Below are 20,461 nucleotides of genomic sequence, written 5' to 3'. Positions count from 1 at the left end.
ATAGCTGTTTAACCATGCGTAATGCCACGGTCCAAGCTAGTAACATATATAATTCTACTAACCCCCTAAGACATCCCCCCCCCCCCCCCCACTGGTAAAAGCACAAATCGCACCCTGTCACAAACCTGAATAAAGGTGATTCTGCGAATTGTGTGTCCTCACTGTCCAGGCACGGCGTAACTGTAAGCAGGCCCGGCGTATCTGTGACTATGGTAGCTACACGCCAACCATAGCGGTCAGAACGGTTGCAGATGTGCACGGCGTGGAGAGACGTCTACAGACGTTAAAGTAACCTCTGACGTGCCACAGGGGAGTGTTATGGGACCATTGCTTTTCACAATATATATAAATGACCTAGTAGATAGTGTCGGAAGTTCCATGCGGCTTTTCGCGGATGATGCTGTAGTATACAGAGAAGTTGCAGCATTAGAAAATTGTAGCGAAATGCAGGAAGATCTTCAGCGGACAGGCACTTGGTGCAGGGAGTGGCAACTGACCCTTAACATAGACAAATGTAATGTATTGCGAATACATAGAAAGAAGGATCCTTTATTGTATGATTATATGATAGCGGAACAAACACTGGTAGCAGTTACTTCTGTAAAATATCTGGGAGTATTCGTGCGGAACGATTTGAAGTGGAATGATCATATAAAATTAATTGTTGGTAAGGCGGGTACCAGATTGAGATTCATTGGGAGAGTCCTTAAAAAATGTAGTCCATCAACAAAGGAGGTGGCTTACAAAACACTCGTTCGACCTGTACTTGAGCATTGCTCATCAGTGTGGGATCCATACCAGATCGGGTTGACGGAGGAGATAGAGAAGATCCAAAGAAGAGCGGCGCGTTACGTCACAGGGTTATTTGGCAACCGTGATAGCGTTACGGAGATGTTTAACAAACTCAAGTGGCAGACTCTGCAAGAAAGGCGCTCTGCATCGCGGTGTAGCTTGCTCGCCAGGTTTCGAGAGGGTGCGTTTCTGGATGAGGTATCGAATATATTGCTTCCCCCTACTTATATCTCCCGAGGAGATCACGAATGTAAAATTAGAGAGATTACAGCGCGCACGGAGGCGTTCAGACAGTCGTTCTTCCCGCGAACCATACGCGACTGGAACAGGAAAGGGAAGTAATGACAGTGGCACGTAAGGTGCCCTCCGCCACACACCGTTGGGTGGCTTGCGGAGTATAAATGTAGATGTAGATGTAGCGGTCTGCGGGTAAGCACTTTCGGCACCTATTTTAACTCAGCGAGCAGGTGTCTTTATATGACAACTTTCAATACCGTTTCTTTTTTCAGAACATTCTGCGTAAGGCGCATGCGACATGATAACACTCTGAAAAAGTGTAAAAGAAATCGGAACAGCAGCAATGAGCATTATTGTCCTCAATACTTTCATAGCAGCCTGCTTAAGCACGAAAAAGTACGTTGCTGTATGGAATAGCAAGTAGCACAAACATTTACACAGCAAGTATCAGCAGTTTTTCAGCAGAAACGAAGGCATTAAAATTCCTCGTCAGTCAGTGTCAACGAATTTTATTTAGTTTCCACTGCTCAATTAAATACCCAAGGGAAGTGTGTCATATCGAAATTTCAGGACATCACGAAAATGCTTAAGATATAAATAGCTCATCCGAAACCCAGTAGTATAACTGCGCTTCTTACAACGAGACATATTTAAATGATCGCTTGTTCAGAGTCTAAGAGAAGAACTTCTGTAACGCGCAGAAATAAAATATCGATATAATACGACCAAAAACACATTTTCGAATGTCGTGGTCTATTGCTATATTGTCTCTGTTTAAAACAATTACGCTATACGAACAATAAACTTTTTTCTAATGATCTGATAGTACTGCACAAGCATTCAGTGTTCAAAGTGTTGGTATGGTATTTCAGTGAAGTGCTCAAAGCAAAGTGAAACAGAACAATGTGTACGTCTGACTAAAGTAACTTTTTCACATTCAACATCACTTCCGCATTCAAACAGTTCGATATCAAACGTCACACTAAGTGCATTTTCAAACGATGATATTGGCGTGTCAGTGCCATTACCGGCCTTCTGGCAAGCGTAGTTCGGTGCAGAAAGTTGACTGTACGCCACTGATGATGGAATGACGATCGTGTAACTATTTGTGGTTTCTGACATTGCAGTCTTAGGAAATCAACGATTCCTCTCACGTAGAGCATACATTACCTAAAGAAGCACACACAAAGAGGCTGGCAATATAGCAATAAGTCACGACATTGAAATGTGTGTTTTTTTGATCCTGTCATGTTGATACTTAGGTTCTTCGCGCTACTTACCTTCCTCTCTTAGACCTTCAATAGGAGATCATCAAATGTCTCGCGGTAAGACGCGCAGTTTTGCATGAGAATGGGTCATACAGCTGTTTTTGGGATAAGTTATTTTTATTCTAAGCACATATTCAAAAATGGTTCAAATGGCTCTGGGACTTAACTTCTGAGGTCATCGGTCCGCTAGAACTTAGAACTACGTAAACCTAACTAACTTAAGGACATCACACACACCCATGCCCGAAGCAGGATTCGAACCTGCGACCGTAGCGGCCGCGCGGTTCCAGACTGAAGCGCCTAGAACAGCTCGGCGACACCGGCCGTCAAGCACATTTTCCTGCCATTCTGAGCGTCCGAAGTCACGCTCTTCCTTTGCATGGGAAATTCGTATATTACGCCGATTTAAGTATTTAAACGATATCTATAGTTACAAGTTTTGTAGCGTGTATCTGTTTCATTAGGAGGGATATATTTACTTCATCTTCGACACATCTCTTTTCGCTTTGTGTTGTGTTAAATCATCGACGATTACTTCTTTTGGACATATCTGTTTCGGTATCTTCGATTTCATGCAATTGTCTTAGCCTAGTACATGGAGATAACTACTTTATGCATTTTGGTTGGTATGTAATTGGAACAGGGTTGAGATATCTCCAAAAGGGTGAAATAAGTAAAATTTTAAAATTGTTCGTCAGCTGTAGTGGCGTCGTTGCTCGGCGTACTCAAGTGCCCCGACCTACAGCCATTACATTACGATGCGTCAACAGCGCAGAGCAGGATATTGTCTTTGGCATTTTAACTGCATCTACTTACGCCGAAGAACACTGAGAGCAGTTTAGATTACAAAGTAGCAGCCGCTTTACAGCAGCTGCAAACAGTCGCACAGGATTGCTGTCTGGAGAGATCATCAACCAGAAGTTACGTGAAAGTATTGGTCACTTAGTATACTGCCGCTTGTAGTAGTACTTTTCTTCTAATTTCGATTGACTTCTCTAACGTTTCTAGAGTAGATCGCTTGCTCGTGTAATATATCTCAATACAGATCTCTTAAGCTTCGTCGTTTAAAGAGTAATGGATGCCACCTCGTGGTTCAAACTATAACAGGCTGAATAAGCATGCCGCATTGTTGTAGTGTGAAATGTACTGAAGTCGCACAATCAGCAAAGTGCAGGCATAACAAAATGGTAATTACTTTAACGATTAACGAAAGTAAGAAAGGGCGAAGGCTACAATTGGTTTCTGTCCGATACCACAATCATTGCATACAAGTAGCATTAACTTAACCTGTATAAAGATGAAGAAGTAAGCGGCCGGTGGTTTTGTTGAAGGAACTATATGGAAATTAGCTTGAAGTGATGTAAGATATCGCATATAACCGATATCTTGCAAGTATCAATCTCGACAACAGGCGAAAATTGTCAATACCCTCGATTCCCCGATTAGATGAACCTTTATATACACTACTGGCCATTAAAATTGCTACACCACGAAGATGACGTGCTAAGGACACGAAATTTAACCGACAGGAAGAAGATGCTGTGATTAGCTTTTCAGAGCATTCACACAAGGTTAGCGCCGGTGGTGACACCTACAACGTGCTGACATGAGGAAAGTTACCAACCGATTTCTTATACACAAACAGCAGTTTACCGGCGTTGCCCGGTGAAACGTTGTTGTGATGCATCGTGTAAGGAGGAGAAATGCGTACCATCACGTTTCCGACTTTGATAAAGGTCGGATTGTAGCCTAACGCGAATGCGGTTTATCGTATCGCGACATTGCTGCTCGTGTTGGTCGAGATCCAATGACTGTTAGCAGAATATGGAATCGGTGGGTTCAGGAGGGTGATACGGATCGCCGTACTGGATCCCAACGGCCTCGTACCACTAGCAGTCGAGATGACAGGCATCTTATCCGCATGGCTGTAACGGATCGTGCAGCCACGTCTCGATTCCTGAGTCAACAGATGGGGACGTTTGCAAGACAACAACCATCTGCACCAATAGTTCGACGACGTTTGCAGCAGCATGGACTATAAGCTCGGAGACCGTGGCTGCGGTTACCCTTGACGCCGCATCACAGACAGGAGCGCCTGCGATGGTGTACTCAACGACGAACCTGGGTAGCACGAATGGCAAAACGTCATTTTTTCGGATAAATCCAGGTTCTGTTTACAGCATCATGATGGTCGCATCCGTGTTTGGCGACAACGCGGTGAACGCACATTGGGAGCGTGTATTCGTCATCGCCATACTGGCGTATCACCCAGCGTGATGATATGGGGTGCCATTGGTTACATGTCGCGGTCACCTCTTTTTCGTATTGACGGCACTTTGAACAGTGGAAGTTACATTTCAGATGTGTTACGACCCGTGGCTCTACCCTTCATTCTATCCCTGCGAAATCCTACATTTCAGCAGGATAATCCACGACCGCATGTTGCAGGTCCTGTACGGGCCTTTCTGGATACAGAAAATGTTCGACTGCTGCCCTGGCCAGCACATTCTCCAGATCTCTCACCAATTGAAAACATGTGGTCAATGGTGGCCGAGCAACTGGCTCGTCACAATAATCCAGTCACTACTCTTGGTGAACTGTGGTATCGTGTTGAAGCTGCATGGGCAGCTGTACCTGTACACGCCATCCAAGCTCTGATTGACTCAATGCCCAGGCGTATCAAGGTCGTTATTACGGCTAGAGGTGGTTGTTTTGGGTACTGATTTCTCAGGATCTATGCATCCAAATTGCGTGAAAATGTAATCAGATATCAGTTCTAGTATAATATATTTGTCCAAAAAAATGGTTCAAATGGCTCTGAGCACTATGGGACTCAACTGCTGAGGTCATTAGTCCCCTAGAACTTAGAACTAGTTAAACCTAACTAACCTAAGGACATCACAAACATCCATGCCTGAGGCAGGATTCGAACCTGCGACCGTAGCGGTCCTGCGGTTCCAGACTGCAGCGCCTTTAACCGCACGGCCACTTCGGCCGGCTATATTTGTCCAATGAATACCCGTTTATCATCTGCATTTCTTCTTGGTGTAGCAATTTTAATGGCCAGTAGTGTACATAGTTAAGTTTTTACGAAACAGTGTGCGAGTCGTTCTCGCACCTAGCTAATGTTTTTTTGCATCTGTCTCGTTTTCATCTGACTGTCCGTGACGATAGTAGTACTTACGAAGAGATGTAAAGGCTTGCATAAGGTAGACTAGCATGGGGAACTGCATACAATCATTCTTCAATCTTCTGACTATCACCACCACCCACAACAACAACCAAGAATAACACGCATGTGAACGAAAATCAACAGCAGTTTTAGGGACAGGGCTGACTTTAGCAACTGTGGTTAGAGGAACATCACACGTGTGCGAGAGTGGCGAGGGGACAGGAAAGCGGAGAGAGGGCCACGTCGCGGAGTTTGTGCAGCCCTGCGGGCGAGGAGGCGCTCAATTTCCGTGTCCAAGCATGCATGAAAACAGGCGGGGAGGCGGAGGTGGATGTGGAGGCGGCCGGCGGACGTGGACACGGGCGCAGAGGTGCCGGTGGCGGCAGCGGCTGCGGCGAGATGCTAGCGCGCTCCAGTCCGCCGGGCCGGCCCGTTAATTACAAAGGCGCCAATTAATTTGGGCGATGAGCGCGCGATAAGTGGCGGCCCGTAATTGGATTAGCCGGGGAGCAGCGCACGAAGCCCGCGACGACAGCCGAGACGCGGGCACCGCCGATCGCTGACGCGGACACTGCCACTGGGCTATCTGAACGCGGTGCCACCAACACCCTGCTACGTACTCTCCCTACTTTTCCCACACCCTTATCCGGGAACCTTCCAAAATTTTGAACTCTTTTTTGAATTTTTCTTCATGTCGCCATACCTGTAACGGATCTTCCGCTACTAATCGTGACCACGCCTTACCTTGCCTATCCTGTCCTGTCCATTCACGAGGAAGCATACACCCCATGGCTCACAGATTTTGGTGTGGATATGGTACACAGCCAATACAGAGGGGGCGCCACACGGCAGTAGCAGATCCAGTGCAGCCACATACTTGGGTAACCAACTCTCCCGTATTTCCCGGGATCTCCCGTATTTGAATATACGAGGTTTGTGGTGTCACCGCCAGACACCACACTTGCTAGGCCGCGGTCCGTTAATATACGTCGGACCCGCGTGTCGCCATTATCAGTGATTGCAGACCGAGCGCCGCCACACGGGAGGTCTAGTCTAGAGAGACTCCCTAGCACTCGCCCCAGTTGGACAGCCGACGTCGCTAGCGATGGTTCACTGTCTACATACGCTCTCATTTGCCGAGACGACAGTTTAGCATAGCCTTCAGCTACGTCATTTGCTACGACCTAGCAACGCGCCATAATCAGTTACTATTCTGAACAGATAATATTGTGAATCATGTACCGTCAAGAGCGACGTTCATCATTAATGGATTAAAGTTAAGTATCAAACGAATTACGTCCGCTTTCTGAATTCTAATTCCTTGTAATGTTCCAGACCTCACGTCAGTATAGTCCTTCCCTCCTCACGCCAGCCTGCGTGAGCTAAAACGCGTACATTTCGGCCTCCACTAGTAACACGGTGTTGGCTCTTCTGCCAACACAACAAGGGTCACTCCAAAAGAAATCCATACTATTTTTGTAAAAATACAATTTTCATTCTGCATGTGTGAAAGTTTTACAGTGTGTAAATACATCCTTCCCGCTGGTTTTCAAACTTAGTTCAACCTGTTTCCGTGACTGGCACCGTCACAGCATGTCTTCAAGATGGCTGCTACACGTGACGTTCGTCAGAAGCAACGTCCTGTCATAGAATTCCTGTGATGTGAAAACGAGACAGTGGGAAACATCCACAAGAGGTTGAAAAACGTGTATGGAGATGCTGCTGTCGATCGCAGTACAGTTAGTCGGTGGGCAAGCAGGTTACGTGATAAAAGCGGCCACGGGAATATAGAGGATTGTCCTCGCAGCGGCAGGCCTCGTACTGCAGACACTCCAGACAATGTGCAGAGTGTTAACGAATTGGTGACTGCTGGCAGACGCATCACAGTGAACGAATTGTCACGCTACATTGGTATAGGGGAAGGAAGTGTCTGCAGAATACTGGAAGTGTTGGCGTTAAAGCCGGCCGGAGTGGCCGTGCGGTTCTAGGCGCTACAGTCTGGAACCGAGCGACCGCTACGGTCGCAGGTTCGAATCCTGCCTCGGGCATGGATGTGTGTGATGTCCTTAGGTTAGTTCGGTTTAATTAGTTCTAAGTTCTAGGCGACTGATGACCACAGAAGTTGAGTCGCATAGTGCTCAGAGCCATTTGAACCCATCTGTTGGCGTTGAAAAAGGTTTGTGCCAGGTGGGTTCCCAGGATGTTGACAGTGGCTCACAAAGAAACAAGAAAAACGGTATGCAGCGAACTTTTGGAACAGTACGAGAATGGTGGAGATGAATTTCTTGGAAGAATTGTGACTAGTGATGAAACATGGCTCCATCATTTTTCACCAGAGTCGAAGAGGCAATCAATGCAGTGGCATCATGCAAATTCACCCAAGAAAAAAGATTCAAAACCACACCTTCTGCTGGAAAAGTTATGGCTACGGTGTTTTTCGATTCCGAAGGACTCTTGCTTGTGGACGTCATGCCAAGTGGAACCACCATAAATTCGGATGCATATGTGACGACACTGAAGAAACTTCAAGCTCGACTGAGTCGTGTTCGACCACATCGGCAAAAGCAGGATGTTTTGCTGTTGCACGACAATGTACGGCCAAGTGTGAGTCAAAAAACCATGGAAGCGATCACAAAACTCGGATGGACAACACTGAAACACCCGCCTTACAGTCCTGGCCTGGCTCCATGTGACTATCATCTCTTTGATAAACTGAAAGACTCTCTTCGTGGAACAAGGTTTGAAGATGATGACTCCCTTGTGCACGCTGCCAAACAGAGGCTGCAACAGGTTGGTCCAGAATTTTACCGTGCGGGTATACAGGCGATGCTTCCCGGATGGCGTAAGGCAGTTGAGAGGGATGGAAATTTTGTGGAGAAACGAAAATATTGTTCCTAAAGGATGTATCTACACAATGTAAAACTTTCAAACATGTAGAATAAAAGATGGATTTAAAAAAAAGTAGTATGCTTTTCTTTTGGAGTGACCCTCGTATTTTTTCGTAATCCCCTTGCTCCCATATTTTCAGGCTCATTGGGCCTTTTTCTGCGGTCTTTAACTTCACTTTTTTGTTTTTACAAACGTACAAATATTTTTCAGCCATTTAAATTTTGCACGCACGGTCAGAATTCGTTGAGACGTCGGACTGCAGAGACAACCGATTCTATATCGACATTCTGTCTATAGATTATCTTAGAAATGGTCAACCGACGCTTGGGGCTTAGATGGGACTTCGTTTCAGTGCCAGTGCTTACTGCGAATCGTTGTTCAAGGTTTGATGATGGGCTTCACTAATCAGGAAAGTTAGGCAGAGAATGGAAGATAGATTTTCCAGTTTTAACAACATTCAAATCAAATAATTTGAATTTTGAGAACTTGGTTAAGCCAGAAGGTTATGTTACAAGTATACCAGAAAGTAATGCTCACACTGAGAGAGTATTTTCTCTTATGAATAATAAGTGGATAGATGTAAGAAATAGAAGTAGTGCAAACCTAATGAAATCTGAACTGCAAGTTGCCATTAATTTTCCTTATTCATTTAGTGAATTCATTAAATTTGCTAAAAATGATATAAAACTACTGACAGAGGCGAAATCTGTTCAAAAATGGTTCAAACGGCTCTGAGCACTGTGGGACTCAACATCTAGGGTCATCAGTTCCCCACAACTTAGAACTACTTAAACATAACTAACGTAAGGACATCAAACACATCCATGCTCGAGGCAGGATTCGAGCCTGCGACCGTAGCGGTCGCGCGGTTCCAGACTGAAGCACCTAGAACCGCTCGGCCACAGCGGCCGGCGGTTAGTTAGGTTTACGTAGTTCAAAGTCGAGAAGACTGATGACCTCAGATGCTAAGTCCCATAGTGCTCAGAGCCGTTTCAACCATTAACGGCAAAACTTCACACCACTGTCCTAACGAATACGTTCGTCGTACGTCCCACGTTGATTCCTGAGGTTATTTCACGCAGTATCGTTTGTCGTCAACTTCACACGGCGCTGTTCTCGTTCTTAAATGAAGGACGTCGGCCACTGCGTTGTCCATGGTGAGAGGTAATTACTGAAGTTTGGTATTCTCGGCACACCCTTGACACTGTGAATGTCGGAATATTGAATTCCCCAACGATTTCCAAAATGGAGTGTCCCATGCGTATAGCTCCAACTACGATTCCGCGTTCAAACTCTGTTAATTACCGTCATGCGGCCATAATCACGCCGTAAAGCTTTTCACATGACTCACCCGAGTACAAATGACGGTGGCGCCAATGCATTGCTCTTGTATACTTTCTGTACGCGATACTACCGCCACCTGTGTAAGTGCATTATGAATTAACTCGAAGAAAATTGTCTATTGACAAACAGTCAACATGGGTTTAGAAAACATCGTTCCTGTGAAACACAACTAGCTCGTTATTCACATGAAACGTTGAGTGCTATTGACAAGGGATTTCAGATCGATTCTGTATTTCTGGATTTCCGTAAGGCTTTTGACACTGTACCACACAAGCGGCTCGTATTGAAATTGCGTGCTTATGGAATATCGTCTCAGCTTTGCGACAGGATTTGTGATTTCCTGTCGGAGAGGTCACAGTTCGTAGTAATTGACGGAAAGTCATCGTGTAAAACAGAAGTGATTTCTGGCGTTCCCCAAGGTAGTGCTGTAGGCCTTTTGCTGTTCTTTATCTATATAAACGATTTGGGAGACAATCTGAGCAGCCGTCTTCGGTTGTTTGCAGATGACGCTGTCGTTTATCGACTAATAAAGTGATCAAGAGATAAAAAAAACTGCAAAACGATTTAGAAAAGGTATCTGAATGGTGCGAAAATTTGCAGTTGACCCTACATAACGAAAATTGTGAGGTCATTCACATGAGTGCTAAAAGGAACTCATTAAACTCCGGTTACACGATAAAACACTCTAATCTAAAAGCCCTAATTCAACTAAATACCTAGGTATTACAATTACGAACAACTTAAATTGGAAGGAACACACAGAAAATGTTGTGGGCAAGGCTAACCAAAGACTGCGTTTTATTGGCAGGACACTTATAAAATGTAACAGACCTACTAAGGAGACTGCCTACACTACGCTTGTCCGTCCTCTTTTAGAATACTGCTGCTGGTGTGGGATGCTTACCAGACAGGACTGACAGAGTACATTGAAAAAGTTCAAAGAAAGGCAACACGTTTTTATTATCGTGAAATATGGCAGAGAGTGTCACAGAAATGATAGACGATTTGGGCCGGAAATCGTTAAAAGAAAGGCGTTTTTCGTTGCGACCGAATCTTCTCACGAAATTCCAATCACCAACTTTCTCCTTCGAATGCGAAAATATTTTGTTGACACCGACCTACATTGGGAGGAACGATCATCACGATAAAATAAGGGAAATAAGAGCTCGTACGGAAAGATATAGTTGTTCATTCTTCATGCGCGCTATGCGAGATTGGAATAATAGAGAATTGCGAAGGTGGTTCGATGAACCCACTGCCAGGCACTTAAATGTGATTTGCAGAGTATCCACGTAGATGTAAATGTAGATGTACACTACTGGCTATTAAAATTGCTACACCACGAAGATGACGTACTACAGACGCGAAATTTAACCGACAAGAAGAAGATGCTGTGATACGCAAATGATTAGTTTTTCAGAGCATTCACACAAGGTTGGCGCCGGTGGCGACACCTACAACGTGCTGACATGAGGAAAGTTTCCAATCGAATTCTGATACACAAACAGCAGTTGACCGGCGTTGCCTGGTGAAACGTTGTTGTGATGCCTCGAGTAAGGAGGAGAAATGCGTACCATCACGTTTCCGACTTTGATAAAGGTCGGATTGTAGCCTATCGCGATTGCGGTTTATCGTATCGCGACATTGCTGCTCGCGTTGGTCGAGATCCAATGACTGTTAGCAGAATATGGAATCGGTGGGTTCAGGAGGGTAATACGGAACGCCGTGCTGGATCCCAACGGCTTCGTATCACTAGCAGTCGAGATGACAGGCATCTTATCCGCATGACTGTAACGGATCGTGCAGCCACGTCTCGATCCCTGAGCCAACAGATGGGGACGTTTGCAAGACAAGAACCATCTGTACGAACAGTTCGCGGCGTTTGCAGCAGCATGGACTATCGGCTCGGAGACCAAGGCTGCGGTTACCCTTGACGCTGCATCACAGACAGGAGCGCCTGCGACGGTGTACTCAACGACGAACCTGGGTGCACGAATGGCAAAACGTCATTTTTTCGGATGAATCCAGGTTCTGTTTACAACGTCATTGTGGTCCATCCGTGTTCGGCCACATCGCTGTGAACGCACATTGGAAGCGTGTATTCGTTATCGCCATACTGGCATATCAGTCGGCGTGATGGTATGGGGTGCCACTGGTTACACGTCTCGGTCACCTCTTGTTCGCATTGACGGCACTTTGAACAGTGGACGTTACATTTCAGATGTTTTACGAATTGTGGCTCTACCCTTCAGTCGATCCCTGGGAAACCGTACATTTCAGTAGGATAATGGACGACCGCATGTTGCAGGTCCTGTACGGGCCTTTCTGGATACAGAAAATGTTCGACTGCTGCCCTGGTCAGCGCATTCTCCAGATCTCTCACCAATTGAAAACGTCTGGTCAATGGTGACCGAGCAACTGGCTCGTCACAATACGCCAGTCACTACTCTTGATGAACTGTGGTATCGCGTTGAAACTGCATGGGCAGCTGTACCTGTACACGCCATCCAAGGTCTGTTTCACTCAATGCCCAGGCGTATAAAGGCCGTTATTACCGACAGAGGTGGTTGTTCTGGGTAGTGATTTCTCAGGATCTATGCACCCAAATTGCGTGAAAATGTAATCACATGTCATTTCTAGTATAATACATTTGTCCAATGAATACCCGTTTCTCATCTGCATTTCTTCTTGGTTTAGAAATTTTATTGGCCAGTATTGTAGATGCATATCGCTACCCCATGACTTCTGTCACCCAGTGTAATGTCCACTAATAGGTGTCCGGATACTTCTGATCAGACAGTAAAAGTTCCCCGTGCAGTTCTGTTATAATTTCTTACGGACTATATGGGCCTGAACCGATCCTAGAGCAGTGTACCTGACACGTAGTAATTTCCGTCAGGCGTCATGTAGCGCCAGGCGCTTGGCCGCGCAGTGACAGTGGATCTGCCCCTGAGTCCAGCCCGGCAGACTTCGCCTCCAGCTGAGTGCCCGCCACTGGGCGGCGGGCACGCGCCTGCATGCAGACACGAGGGCGACCGCGTGGGCGGCAATCCGTCATCCGGCCGCTCATCGCGCATTCACGCCGCGCTTCCCGGCCTCGCAGCGATTTATGGAGGCGCGGAGGCGGCCGCCGTAGGGAAATGTGATTTCCTGCCCGGGGCGGACGCGGGGGCGGAGGCGGGAGTGGACCACCCGCCGCCTCCAGGAGCTCCTCTCCCAGAGGACCACATTCATAGCGGTTCATTTCAAACTTCCATCAACAGCCTTCTGGGAAGCTGGCCTCTACGACCAGCCAGATACTGTACATCCTCATCTGCGAGTCATTGTACAGAGCATGGCCGAGGATAAATCGTGCCGACACTATCGACTTTCTCTTTACTGATCGGACTGAGCATGAGAAAAAAATTGGCCGGGTGCGAGTGGGTCTCGCGCTCTGAGGGTTCCGTACAAATTTAGTTACGTATTTAGACCTTTAAACCAGTCCGGGAATCGCGCATATCGACAGTTTTTGCCCGTTAGCGACGTTGATAGTCCAGGATATCTGCATCAGGGATTCCATGACTTTCGAGAACGTTTTAATTTCAAATTTCAAGTCGGACAACAAATGCCAAGCCGGCCGCAGTGGCCTAGCGGTTCTAGGCGCGCAGTCCGGAACCACGCGACTGCTACGGTCGCAGGTTCGAATCCTGCCTCGGGCATGGATGTGTGTGATGTCCTTAGGTTAGTTAGGTTTAAGTAGTTCTAAGTTCTAGGGGACTGATGACCACAGTAGTTAAGTCCCATAGTGCTCAGAGCCATTTTTGAACAAATGCCAAAACAAAATTTTTCGCGCGACATAATTACAAATTAATAATTTTCTGAGTTTTTTTTCCTTTGCTTGTACTTTGAAAACTTAAATCCTACCAAATTTCACGATTCTAGCTGAAAGAGAAGTACCTATAGGTTTGTCCGCCCGATTGGCCGTGCGGTCTAACGCACGGCTTTCCGTGCGGGAAGGATCGCCTGGTCCCCGGCACGAATCCGCCATGCGGATTTGTGTCGAGGTCCGGTGAACCGGCCAGTCTGTGGGTGGTTTTTAGGCGGTTTTCCATCTGCCTCGGCGAATGCGGGCTGGTTCCCCTTATTCCGCCTCAGCTACACTATGTTGGCGATTGCTGTGCAAACAAGTTCTCCACGTAAGCGTACACCACCATTACTCTACCACGCAAACATAGGGGCTACATTCGTCTGGTGTGTGACTTTCCCTGGGGGGTCCACCGGGGACCGAATCGCACAATAATCCTGGGTTCGGTGTGGTGCGGCGGAGGGGTGAAGTGGACTGCAGTAGTCGTTGTGGGGTTGTGGACAACTGCGGCTACGGCGGGGACGGAGCCTCTCCGTCGTTTCTAGGTTCCCGGTTAACAAAACATAACCTATAGGTTTTGATGAGTAAGTTTTCTAGTAGCAAAATACTTGACATAAATGGTCTTATCTTTTGATTACAATGAATTAGAAGCTTAGATGTATTGCACCGCCAAGGGACTGTAGACTTTAGTATGCCGCGCCGAGTAGCCGCCCTATCTAGGGCGCCTTGTCACGGCTCGCGCGGCTCCTCCCGTCGGAGGTTCGAGTCCTCTCTCGGGTATGGGTGTGTGTGTGTGTGTGTGTGTGTGTGTGTGTGTGTGTCTGTGTGTGTGTGTGTGTGTGCTAAGTTTAAGTTAGATTAAGTAGTGTGTAATCTTAGGGACCGATGACGCCAGCAGTTTGCCGGCCGGAGTGGCCGAACAGTTCTAGGCGCTACAGTCTGGAACCCCGCGACCGCTACGGTCGCAGGTTCGAATCCTGCCTCGGGCATGGAAGTGTGTGATGTCCTTAGGTTAGTTAGGTTTAACTAGTTCTAAGTTCTAGGGGACTGATGACCTCAGAAGTTAAGTCCCATAGTGCTCAGAGCCATTTGAACCATTTTTGAACGCCAGCAGTTTGGTCCCATAGAACTTCCCACTTACCATTTTAGTGTGTGACATGTTTCAGGTTGATACATGTACCCGTTCCGGAGAAAAAGGAGCCTCAACAGACACACAATCTGATAAGAAATGACTAAAAATTCTTTCTCGGTTTGATGTAATTACAAATTCACAATTTTCGGATTTTTTCCTTTAGTTGTACTGTGAAACGTGATTTCCTGCCAAATTTCATGATTACAGACCAACGCCAAATACCCCACAGGTTTTGGTGAGTGAGTTTTCGTGTATCAAAATATGTGACATAAATGGCCGATCATTCGATTGTCTGACTTAAAAATTTTCTTTTTGGAAATTTGTGTTAAGTTCCTATGAGACCAAACTGCTGAAGTCATCGGTCCCTTGGCTTACAATCTACTTAATCTAACTTAGACTAACATAACGCTAAGGACAACACACACACCGATGCCCGAGGGAAGACTCGAACCTCCGACGCAAGAGCCGCGCGAACCGTGGCAAGGCGTGACTTAGAAGCTTCAATTTCCTACGCCGACAATGGACTTCAGTCCTTAGTACGTGACACGATTTTAAACTTGATATGTCTACCCGTTCTTGAGAAAAAGGGCTTTTAATCGTCGGACAGACAAATAGACGAACAGCAAAGTGATCGTATAAAGGTTCCCTTTTTGCCGACTGAGATGCGGTGTCTCAGGGCGCTGCAGAGGGTAAAATCTGTAGGGGAAGGCAAAGTTTGGAATATATGCGACAAGTAACTGAGGATGTTCGGTGGAAGTGGTACTCTGAGATGAAAGCATAGGCGCAAGAGGAAGTAGCAGTATAATTATTGGAAAGTCTTCGTCGAAAATAGATTCTCTAAATTTACCGAAATGGTTTTCGAGACAACTTCGTCGTCTATCACCCAAGGATTCCATTTAAGTTCCCAGAGTATTTCTTTTACACTTTCGTGTAAGCTCTATGGACCTACAATGGAATGGAACCCAATTAAATCAAACGATGCTGATGGAATTAAATTAGGAAACGATACACTAAAGGTAGTGAAGTTTTGCAGTTTGGGGAATAAGATAATTGATGATGGCCGAAGTAGAAAGGATATAAAATGTAAACTGGCGATGACAAGAAAAGTGCATCTGGAAAAGAGAAATTGGTCAACATTGAATATAGATTTAAGTGTTAGGAAGTTTTTTCTGTAGGTATTTGTCTGGTGGGTAGCACTGTATGGAAGTGAAACGTCGACATTAAGCAGTTCAGACAAGAAGAGAATAGAAGCTTTTGAAATGCGGTGCTACGGAAGAACGCTGAAGATTATCTACGTAGTCATTTATCAGTTGATACTTGGCGGTGTAGAAGTGTAATATGACGCCGCTGTCACGGTTGCGCAGTTGTCCAGAAGCGGTAGTTGTCAGCCCTGCCTTTTAACCGGCTCCCCTCGCGGCCGCAGAGGTGACCAGCGTGGGCCGGGGAACCCCCGCGGCTGGCGAGGTGCTGAGGGCCCTCCAGGCGGCCATCCACCTGCTGAGCGCCGCCGGTCGCGCTCGTAAAACACGCCCCCGCCGCCCCCGCTCCGCTCCGCCCCGTCCTGTTGCTCGCAGCCCCATCAGCCTTTTCATTAAACTCCTCTCCTGGAGCAGAGGGGCACGCGACAGCCAGCCACGACGCTGCGCCTGTCCGCTCTTCCCGCTTCCCACGCTTTTTAAGCCACTATTACGGGCAAAATTCGTGCTTGAGAGTGTTCTTATTTGCCATATTTACGCCTTCCGCTGCGTCACAGACCGAAGAAGAGGATTGGTTCGTATTCGTGATGAATGGTGTTCAGATCCCCCTCCGCCAATCTCATATGGAAGTACACTGCCGGAAAGAAACTAATAAACCTGGAAAGACGACGGCATAAGCCACCAGCTGCGGGAAGCAGATGTACTAATACTGATTTCAGCGTCGTTCGCCAACAGATAGCGCAGTGGTATAGCTACCAGAGCGTCATCCGTGTCTACCGTTTAATAGGGAATACAGTCAGAAGGCTCAGTGTGGTGCAAATGTTTGAAGCAAGCAGCAAACACGCCACGGATACACACTCGTGCTTCCCACAGCCAATTGAGCGAGTCTGAAAGGGGTCAAATTGTGACCTGACTGGCGGGATGGTCCTTCCGGAGAACTGTCACACAAGTTGAAAGTGAAACTTCCTGGCAGATTAAAACTGTGTGCCGGACCGAGACTCGAACTCGGGACCTTTGCCTTTCGCGGGCAAGTGTTCTACCAACTGAGCTACCCAAGCACCACTCACGCCCCATTCTCACAGCTTTACCTCTGCCAGTATCTCGTCTCCTACCTTCCAAACTTTACAGAAGCTCTCCTGCTAACCTTCCAGAACTAGCACTTCTGGAAGAAAGGATGCCGAGCGGTCTAGGGCGCTGCAGTCATGAACTGTGCGGCTGGCCTCGGCGGAGGTTCGAGTCCTCCCTCGGGCATGGGTGTGTGTGTTTGTCCTTCGGATAATTTAGGTTAAGTAGTGTGTAAGCTTAGGGACTGATGACCTTAGCAGTTAAGTCCCGTAAGATTTCACACACATTTGAACATTTTTGAAGAAAGGATACTGCGGAGACATGGCTTAGCCACAGCCCGGGGGTTGTTTCTAGAATGAAATGTTCACTCTACAACGGAGTATGCGCTGATATGAAACTTCGGTAAAGTTTGGAAAGTAGGAGATGAGGTACTGGCAGAAGTAAAGCTGTGAGGACGAGGCGTGAGTCGTGCTTGGGTAGAGCACTTGCCTGCGAAAGGCAAAGGTCCCGAGTTCGAGTCTCGGTCCGGCACACAGTTAAAAAAAAAAATCTGCCAGGAAGTTTCATATCAGCGCACACTCCGCTGCAGAGTGAAAATCTCATTCTGGAAGTTGAACGTGCTGCGTCAGTTGTGCAAAGATGTTAGTATCAGTTGTAAGTAGGCTGTTTAGATTTTTATGTTGGTAACGCCACGTAGCGCTCTGTATGAAAATCACTGGCCGTACTGTGTGCAGTCTGTGGCTGGTTGGCATTGTTGTAATATTGGCTATTGAAGTGCTGGGCAGTTGGATGTGAACAGCGCGTAGCATTGCGCAGTTGGAGGTGAGCCGCCAGCAGTGGTGGATGTGGGGAGAGAGATGGCGGAGTTTTGAGAGCGGATGATCTGGACGTGTGTCCATCAGAGTAAATTTGTAATACTGGATATCATGAACAAATATATATATATATATATATATCAATAGTTAGTGCCTTCAGTAGTCAGAATCTTTTATTTAGCTGGCGGTATTGGCGCTCGCTGTATTGCAGTAGTTCGAGTAACGAAGATTTTTGTGAGGTAAGTGATTCATGAAACGTATAGGTTATTGTTAGTCAGGGCCATTCTTTTGTAGGGATTATTGAAAGTCAGATTGCGTTGTGCTAAAAATATTGTGTGTCAGTTTATTGATGATCTGAATAAGTAAAGAGAGAAATGTCTGAACGTTCAGTTTTGCTCAGCTGTTTGAAAATCAAATAACGTAAGGGGTTTTTCAGCACAATCATTCATAAATTTTTCTAAGGTGAGGTTTCACAGTTGTCACGTGACATTCTCAGAGCTGTAGATGGACGTCCACCCAGCAGAGACGCCCTCCAGGATCGTCGTATTCTAAGAACAGCAGTGGCAGATCGTACAACTACCAGAGCACAGATAAGAGGGCTTGTGAGCCCAGGTGTGTCAACAACATCTGTTGCGAAATGGTTGTTAGCAGTGGGATTACGAGCACACGCACCTCCAGCCCGTCTTCCACTCACGCCACAATATCGACGTACACGGCTCGACTGGAGCTGTCAGAGCATCGCTTGGAATGGCGCGCCTCGTCTTCAGTGATGAAAGCAGATTCTGCCTTAACGCAAGGGATGGTCGTTTGTTCGTACGTCGCAGTCCTGGTAAGCGCTTTCACACAGACTGCATACGTCAAGACACGCTGGCCGCACCCCAGGCCTTATGATCTGGGGAGCGATAAACTACAACTCTCTTTCACCTCTGTTTCTGGAGTGAACGCTAACCAGCGCTCGGTATGTGCATAATGTTGTCAGGCCGATTCTTTTGCCGGTCTTGCAAACAGGAAGGTAATTTGTTTTTCCAATAGGATTGCTCGCCCACACACTGCCTGTGTTGCTCATCAGGACGTACAGCAGCTTCCCTGGCCAGCACGGTCTCCAGACTTTACTCCAGCCGAGCACATATCGGATATGATGAGACGAGAACCGACTCGTCAGCCAGCACTCCTTACAGAACTACTTGAACAGGTCGAGCAGGCTGGTGTAACGTATCCCAGGACAGTATTCGACATCTATACGATCGACTGGATGTCAGAGTCAGCTCCTGCATTGTCACCCGTGGAGACTACACCACGTACTATTATGGGTGTATCAGCATGGGTTGATACCTGGTACCACAGAACCGCTAGTGGTATTGCTCTATAAATGTAATCATTTCATGTACCCTATATGCACGGTTGCAACAATTAATCGCGGCCACTCCCGCAGGAGGTTCGAGTCCTCCCTCGGGCATGGGTGTGTGTGTGGTGTTCTTAGCATAAGTTAGTTTAAGTAGTGTGTAAGTCTAGGGACCGATGATCTCAGCAGTTTGGTCCCTTAGGAATACAATACACATTTGAACAATAAATCTTGAGTGAATTGGAAACCTCTAAAAGGCTTATTTTTCCAGCAGTGCATATTATTTCACGAGAATACTAGTATGGTTCCTTCAACAAGATCACAGAACACTCCATCCACTGTCATTGCGTTACGTCTCTCACGACTGACGTCGATTGCGCACGAGACTTTCGTCTGTCAGTTCCTCTTTTCAAAGTTTTTTTTTTTTCTAGTCGGCATGGATAATCTTGGAAATAAAGGCCTATTAAACATTTGCGCCGCGCAGGTCGATATCGAACTACTATCCAAGTGCTACTGGTTCCCTCGCCATCTCGGCTCAGTGTCGTGTGTCAGCCGAAACTACGTCTCATTGTGCATTCTATGAGCGCTCAACTTGAAGTGTGTGATACAAACGTTCCTCCGACTGTGAGCTCAGAGATGTTATTCAATTTCTGAATGATTGTTAAAGTTGTGCGAGCTGATACAGTTATCAACGAAAGAAATGCGAGAAAGTTCTTCAAACATGGTTCAAATGGCTCTGAACACTATGCGACGTAACTTCTGAGGTCATCAGTCGCCTAGAACTTATAACTAATTGAACCTAACTAACCCAAGGACATCACACACATCCATGCCCGAGGCAGGATTCGAACCTGCGACCATAGCGGTCGCTTGGCTCCAGACTGTAGCGCCTAGAACCGCACGGCTTCTCCGGCCCGCGAGATAGTTCTGTTGGATGTTCTACAGTGGATGAAACAAATGTATATTACGATACTTCCCCCTGACGTCTATTTGAAGAGCTAAGTTAAGAATGAAATTGCTCAAAGCGGACGCGTACTCCTAGTTCTATAGGAAATGACATGTTTGTTTCCCTATTGTTCTTTTACGGGTAATATTGAGTGTGAACATCTTCCAGTGACCTAATCCAGTCAGTTACAAGTGAGCCTAGAGTATAACGTGAAATATGAACATTTTTTTTATATATGCGTATTGTTCTCAGACGTGTGGGACCGTCAAACGGCAGAGCAGATGTCGGGATTGAGTGAAGTATTAATTCGGAACCGTCTCGTTTTAGATCTAGCTTATCTATTACGAACTTCGGTCAGAACGTCACTGTCTATAGGTCCTAAGGATAAATAATATCAATATTGGCATGAATATGATAGT

General features: G+C 46.5%; 1 protein-coding gene across 1 annotated transcript in view; it reads right to left on the bottom strand.

Annotated features, from left to right (window-relative positions):
- Positions 1–6,259, bottom strand: part of LOC124620191 (POU domain, class 2, transcription factor 3) — a 36,350-nt gene extending 30,091 nt beyond the window's left edge. The window contains exon 1 of the mRNA XM_047146860.1: positions 6,214–6,259. Coding sequence (XP_047002816.1) covers positions 6,214–6,259 — 46 coding nt within the window. The remainder of the gene's footprint in view (positions 1–6,213) is intronic.
- Between the last annotated feature and the right edge of the window lie 14,202 nt (positions 6,260–20,461).

The sequence above is a fragment of the Schistocerca americana genome, chromosome 6 (genome assembly GCF_021461395.2).
Source record: "Schistocerca americana isolate TAMUIC-IGC-003095 chromosome 6, iqSchAmer2.1, whole genome shotgun sequence".
In the NCBI taxonomy this organism is placed as follows: Eukaryota; Metazoa; Arthropoda; class Insecta; order Orthoptera; family Acrididae; genus Schistocerca; species Schistocerca americana.
Note: the sequence above shows the minus strand (reverse complement) of the source record. Positions and strands in the feature narration are given on the sequence as shown.